The sequence below is a fragment of the Cephus cinctus genome, unplaced genomic scaffold, assembly GCF_000341935.2.
Source record: "Cephus cinctus unplaced genomic scaffold, Ccin1 Ccin1_scaffold0078, whole genome shotgun sequence".
NCBI classification, from domain to species: Eukaryota; Metazoa; Arthropoda; class Insecta; order Hymenoptera; family Cephidae; genus Cephus; species Cephus cinctus.
Window position 1 is genome coordinate 66,539 of NW_014332819.1, and position 6,788 is coordinate 73,326.

The 6,788-nt window shown below is 40.3% G+C and overlaps 1 protein-coding gene and 1 long non-coding RNA gene across 2 annotated transcripts in view; both read left to right on the top strand.

Annotated features, from left to right (window-relative positions):
• On the top strand, window positions 1–1,031 carry LOC107270446. Its single transcript, XR_001538334.2, has 4 exons — window positions 1–131; window positions 224–390; window positions 480–569; window positions 651–1,031. It is a non-coding gene; the product is annotated as an uncharacterized LOC107270446 (long non-coding RNA).
• Window positions 1–4,057, top strand: part of LOC112494783 — a 13,593-nt gene extending 9,536 nt beyond the window's left edge. The window contains exons 2-3 of the mRNA XM_025087971.1: window positions 3,619–3,870; window positions 4,052–4,057. Coding sequence (XP_024943739.1) covers window positions 3,619–3,870; window positions 4,052–4,057 — 258 coding nt within the window. The remainder of the gene's footprint in view (window positions 1–3,618; window positions 3,871–4,051) is intronic.
• Window positions 4,058–6,788: the final 2,731 nt, after the last annotated feature.

The following is a 6,788-nucleotide window of genomic DNA, read 5'->3' on the forward strand; positions in this document are numbered from 1 at the left end:
TTCAGTCGCCACCACAACTGCCAAAATGAGCAGCCTAGCGTTCAGTCGCCACTACAACTGCCAAAATAAGCAGCCTGGCGTTCAGTCGCCACTATAGTTTCTAAAATAAACAACGTGGCCTCAAAAAATAGGTAAGTGCCCATTACATTTTTTCTTTAAAAGTATTAAATTGTTATAATAGAATCTAAAAGATCTAATGTATGTAAATTATGTCTTTTGGCAGTTACGAATGCGACGATTGGGAAACTCAACACACGAATCCAAATACACGAATTACACCTTATAAGAATAAACATCTTAACGTTATCGTTCACTGGTAACTACGTTCTGTGATATACATACATACAGCATATAATAAGGCTTTTCTCAAATTAAGCAATAACAATTGAGGTATACTCTATATTACAACATTTTACATAATTTCATAATTCATTTACTGCCCGTCGAATTGTTTCACAGAATGAATTAATATCTTACAGCAAATACAAACGGCCAACATCAGAAGATAAATACTGAACAATAATAAAGATTAGACATTAAATGCTTTTCTTTCAGTATTCGTCCATTACGTAAGTAAATGTTGTCATTTTTCTTAACTATTTCTTCATTTAATGTAATTTTGAATTGATTATATTATATATTTATTTCAGGGAACCTAAGAAGATATCAAACAATACTGAACAAAATATCAAGTAATGATGTATCAATTACTTAAATTACAGTAAAAATATCATCGAAAGGAAAATTGAAGAAAATAAAGAGGAAAGAATGAAGGATAACTGGTCAAGGAAAATTACAAGATTCCAAAGAAAGCACGATCAATACTATCTGAAAGCAAAACCTACAAAAAAATCGCCGATTAAAACTTTAAGGTCATCTTCGACAAGGAAAAAGTCGAAATCGTGGATAACAATATAAATATGATTCTTATCGCTGATACCGTTAAGGGATAAAAATCCAGGGTCCGCGTCCAAAGGTCGCGTGATCGGGAGGGAAGGAGGCTCGGCTGCGCTGGCGGTAAGGCGAATCGGATGGCGAGGCACGAGGACTAATATCCTACGCCGATGAGGCCGCCGATCGCCTGCTCCCCGCTACCCGCCCGCTGAACACCTGATCGTCCCGGCGTGCGACCTGGATGGCAAGGTACTGCGGGAGGGGGGTATTTTTGTTTTGGTTCGGCTAAATTCGGCAAACCGGTAATAATAGGACTCGGCAAGCTTCGGATTTGCCGAATTTAATCTCTTTCCCTCGGAGAAGGGCCGGGATAGTCGTCTTCACGGAGCCCAGATAACAATCGAATACACTCCAACCGATGAGATGGCTGCGAACATTTTTACCAAGGGACTATCCAGGCCAAAACACATGAAATGTGTGAAACTCCTCGGTTTGTCTAACTTCCCGATCTCGAAGAAGAACCATCCTTAAATCGAGGGGGAGTATTGAATTTTAAAAGGCACGCTATTGCGATTTTAGTATGTCGCTGATATAAGATCGCACTGCGTACACGCCATGCTTCTCTTTCTCGAGGTCGCAGCAACAGCGAATATCCACAATACGTTCCACAAAGGCACCGTATTTTGATGGACGATCAACCACTGATTTAATTAGTTCGCTTCAGGAGATACAAGTCTCCAAGACAACGAACGGTCGTGACAACCGTTCACTGTCAACGACAACAAATCATGCAATAGCATTAAAGTTAATCGAAAGACAACTATACGCAATTTAGCAACGATATTTGGCTGCTGTCGCACCATCATGACGCATCTTCACGATCTCGACTGTCTCAAGATGATAGCATGATGGATCCTACATCGGCTAACTGATACCAAAGGTCGCGTGATCGGGAGGGAAGGAGGCTCGGCTGCGCTGGCGGTAAGGCGAATCGGATGGCGAGGCACGAGGACTAATATCCTACGCCGATGAGGCCGCCGATCGCCTGCTCCCCGCTACCCGCCCGCTGAACACCTGATCGTCCCGGCGTGCGACCTGGATGGCAAGGTACTGCGGGAGGGGGGTATTTTTGTTTTGGTTCGGCTAAATTCGGCAAACCGGTAATAATAGGACTCGGCAAGCTTCGGATTTGCCGAATTTAATCTCTTTCCCTTGGAGAAGGGCCGGGATAGTCGTCTTCACGGAGCCCAGATAACAATCGAATACACTCCAACCGATGAGATGGCTGCGAACATTTTTACCAAGGGACTATCCAGGCCAAAACACATGAAATGTGTGAAACTCCTCGGTTGGTCTAACTTCCCGATCTCGAAGAAGAACCATCCTTAAATCGAGGGGGAGTATTGAATTTTAAAAGGCACGCTATTGCGATTTTAGTATGTCGCTGATATAAGATCGCACTGCGTACACGCTATGCTTCTCTTTCTCGAGGTCGCAGCAACAGCGAATATCCACAATACGTTCCACAAAGGCACCGTATTTTGATGGACGATCAACCACTGATTTAATTAGTTCGCTTCAGGAGATACAAGTCTCCAAGACAACGAACGGTCGTGACAACCGTTCACTGTCAACGACAACAAATCATGCAATAGCATTAAAGTTAATCGAAAGACAACTATACGCAATTTAGCAACGATATTTGGCTGCTGTCGCACCATCATGACGCATCTTCACGATCTCGACTGTCTCAAGATGATAGCATGATGGATCCTACATCGGCTAACTGATACTCATCGTCAAGTCATAGTCGACATCTACGAATCACTTCTCTTCTAACCGCATCGCAAAAAGTTTCTCGAGGATTTAGTGACTGATGCTGGAAGCTAGATCCTTTATAACAATAATATACGGCACGCTATCTGGCTTCCTCGTGACGCAGAGCCGTCAATGCAGCTGAAGCTGACCCTTATACGTACAAGCGTTCTCTTTCTGTTTAGTAAGATGCAATAGATCCGCTCTACTACGGGCTACTTTCTGTAAAGAAAACGGTAACAGCTTCCGTATATGTTGATTAATTTCAGAAACAAACCAACGACATTTAAGGAAAACATCCGGGACACACAACTGGTTAATTCCTCCAGGACAATTTACACTCGCCTTCACATTGCTTCGGAAACTCGACTGAAAATCGCGGAGCTCGGATAGCACCGTACTCTCCGAACAGAGAGCCATCAGATTACTATTTGTTCCAACCACTGAAGCTTTATCTGCGAAGAAAAGCGTTCAACACATACGCCCTCAAAATAGCAATCGACAACTTCTTCACATTGCAAGTTTTATGATCAACTACGGGAAGCAGTAGTAATGTAAAAGAGTATTGAAAACGTTATAAGAAATTTTGAAAATACAATTAAAACGATGGGCCAGTGCTAGATCATATAATAGGCAAACATGTAGTGATTTATGTACTTGGCCTCAATAATCTGATATCAATACTTTTTATTAGAGGAATACACAGCACTCCTGTACTTGGCGTAGATTTTTACACGTAAGTGTTTTTTGGGGAATCAAAATTAAATGGGTAGAAAGTAAAGAGAACTTAGCTGACTTACTAACGAAACCCTTAGCTGCGCAAGCACATAATTACTTAAGAGATAAAATAATTAATTCAGAGACCATTAAATAATGCACATATGAATATAATGTTTTCTCTGCTTACAGGCTCCCATAAAAGCTCTTGCTCCGAGGACGAGCATTAGAGAGACACGGAGGGAGGGAGTGTCGGCTGTAGTCACAGCAAGCTCCGCGTCTCGTGGCGAGGGCGCCACTAAACAGAAGCTACCATCTACGCCACATAGCAGAGAGATCTATCTCTCTCTTCCTCTCTTGTCTCTTGCCACCTTACTGGCGGCTCGTCATTCGCTAACACGCTCCTCTCGAGAACGGTTCAGTTTTTCTACTTACCTTTATCTTGTCAAATTTCCATATATTTTTATGTTTCTAAGAAAAATGAACTTAGTATAAATTGTATAATTATAAATTGTAACTTACTTACTATAAATTACATTTATTTATCTTAACGTTTTACTTTTCAATTAAATACAGAGAAATAGTTAATCAAAGAATTCAGAGTTGACTTTTATAATTCATTTAGTTGTAAAAGAGTTGCGCAGTGTTCTGCATTAAAGTTATTCATTCACTTAAATAAAGTGTTGTGTTCAACTTATTCGATCACCCGTGAAACGTCCTCATCCTCACCTTCCATCTATAAAGTCCGTCAGGAAACGACAACGTCAACCTAAATAGACAGTGGGCACACGAGTCAACAAATTACTCTCTACTTGACAATATGGCTCAACCAGAGCAGGAACAAGCGTCACCCACAAGGGAATCCCACAGAACGCCTACCGAATCATTCGTAATATACGATTCCGCAATAGATCAAGAAATATCAAAATTGCGAGAACAAGTCGCAGATCTACAAGCCCGTTTTCCTGCACCAAAGAGGCCTAATAGGAGAAGAACTCCAACTACCTATATGACATTAAAAGAAGCCAGAGGGACACTTAAAGTATTTAACAGGGAAAAACCCGAAACATTGCCAGAATTTTTGGATGTATGTACGTATGTACTTGAGCAGAGCAATCCTGCAGATCATGATAACATAGTCTTAGCAATAGTAAAGAGTAAATTAGAAAATAAGGCAAATGAAGCACTAAGACACAAAAGTATTCTCTCTTTTGAAAAATTAAAAAACGAATTAGAGTCATTGTGTGGCCAATCAAGATCAGCAAACTCATTGCAACTAGAGTTTAACGCCAGTAAACAAAACCCCATGAAGATGTAAAAAAATATGGGCAAAGGGTAGAAAATTTTCTTACAGAATTAATAAAGGCTTCAACATTTTCAAGAAATTGCCACATGGAAAATCAAGTTATTGAAAGATTATTAAGAAATCAAGCCCTAGGTATATTTGAACAGGGACTACACGATAGAATTCGAATGATAGTCAAAGCGAATCATTATGAAACACTCCAGGCGGCCATTACTAGAGCAATAGAAGAAGAAAAAAGTAGTGGGACTCGTGACTCCATTATAGCTAAACGTTATTCCGGACAGGAAAACACAAGGAGGACTATGCCCCCTACTTGCAGCAAATGCAATCGAATAGGACATTTTTCTAGAGACTGCTACTCTAAGACAGTAGCACCGCGAAGAAGCCTACCCACTCCTAACATTTCTAGGGAGATAAACAAACTACAAATAAAATGTAACTTCTGTCACAAATTGGGACATAAAGAACAAGAATGTTGGACTAAGAATAAGCATTTACGTCCAGGAAACTCTAGACCCGGAAGAAAAGAATTCTTCACGCGAGGAAGAAACTCAGCAAAAGAAAATAGGAACGTGAACAATAAAAATTCAGAAAACGAATCAAAAATAATAGAAGCATACGGCGTAAACCATATCAAAGAAAACATGGGAGGAATAAACCTCGTCCAAATCAATAGAAGCAGTAGAAGTAGCCGACTCAAAATCCATGATGTTAGTCGACTCTGGAGCAGAAGTCAGTCCAATTAAAATAGGGAAGCTGCACAAACATGCACTAGCCCAAGATAAAGTATTAACCTTAAAGGGAATTAGAAATACCGAAGTAACTACATTATGCAAGATATTGCTAACCATACGCATAGGAGACGCCTGCATTACGCACCTCATGCGTGTGGTAAGAAATGATTTTCCCATAGCAACTGATGGAATATTGGGAAACGACTTACTCGTGAAGCATCAAGTAATTATCCGAGCAGGCAAATGCCTCCAGTTATACGGAATAACCTGGAAGTTAGAAAACTCCATCAAGAAAATCTCGCTAAGGCCGAGATCAGAAACAATAATAAAAGCTATAACGAAAGATAAAAAAGAAGGAATTATTGACAGAACTGAATTAATACCTGGCATAATATTAGGTGGTTGTATTACTCAACCAGAATCTGAAGAATGTTTGGTCAGCGTCTTAAATACGACCGAGCAAGTGGTAAAACTTGACACTCTTATCGTGACAATTCAAGAATTGCAACATGAGTCCGTAGAGACGATTACCAGAAGGGAACATCAATGTTTAAAATCACACCTATTCCCTTAGCCGGGAGAATGGCTAAATTACGAGAAAATATAAGGACAGAGCACGTAAATGAAGAAGAAAAGGAAAAATTGATCGAAGTATGCGAAAAATATCACGACGTTTTCTATCTAGAGGGCGACCAGTTGGGATGCACTAATGCAACAACGCATGAAATTCAGATCAGCCCAGGGACAGCACCCATTAATATCAGACCTTATAGGATACCAGAAAGTCAAAAGACGGAAATAAATAAACAAGTACAGCAAATGCTGAATGGTGGAATAATCCGACATAGTACCAGTCAATGGAATGCACCACTGTTAGTGGTACCAAAGAAAAGTGATGCGTCAGGCATACCAAAAATGCGTATCGTAGTAGACTTTCGAAAGGTGAATGATGTAACCATCGGCGATTCTTTTCCACTGCCTAATATCAACGAAATATTAGACCAGTTGGGTAATGCCAAATACTTTAGTACTTTAGATCTGGCATCCGGATTTCACCAGATCCCAATGAAAGAAGATGATAAATGTAAAACTGCATTTTCCACTTCCCACGGTCACTACGAATACAATCGCATGCCTTTCGGACTAAAAACCGCACCTGCAACATTTCAAAGGCTGATGAATTCCGCTCTTGCAGGAATACAAGGACTCCGATGTTTTGTATATCTAGATGACATAGTCATTCACGCAGTAAGTCTGAAGGAACATAATCTACGACTGGAAGAAATATTTCAAAGATTAAGAAAAAACACTCTGAAACTACA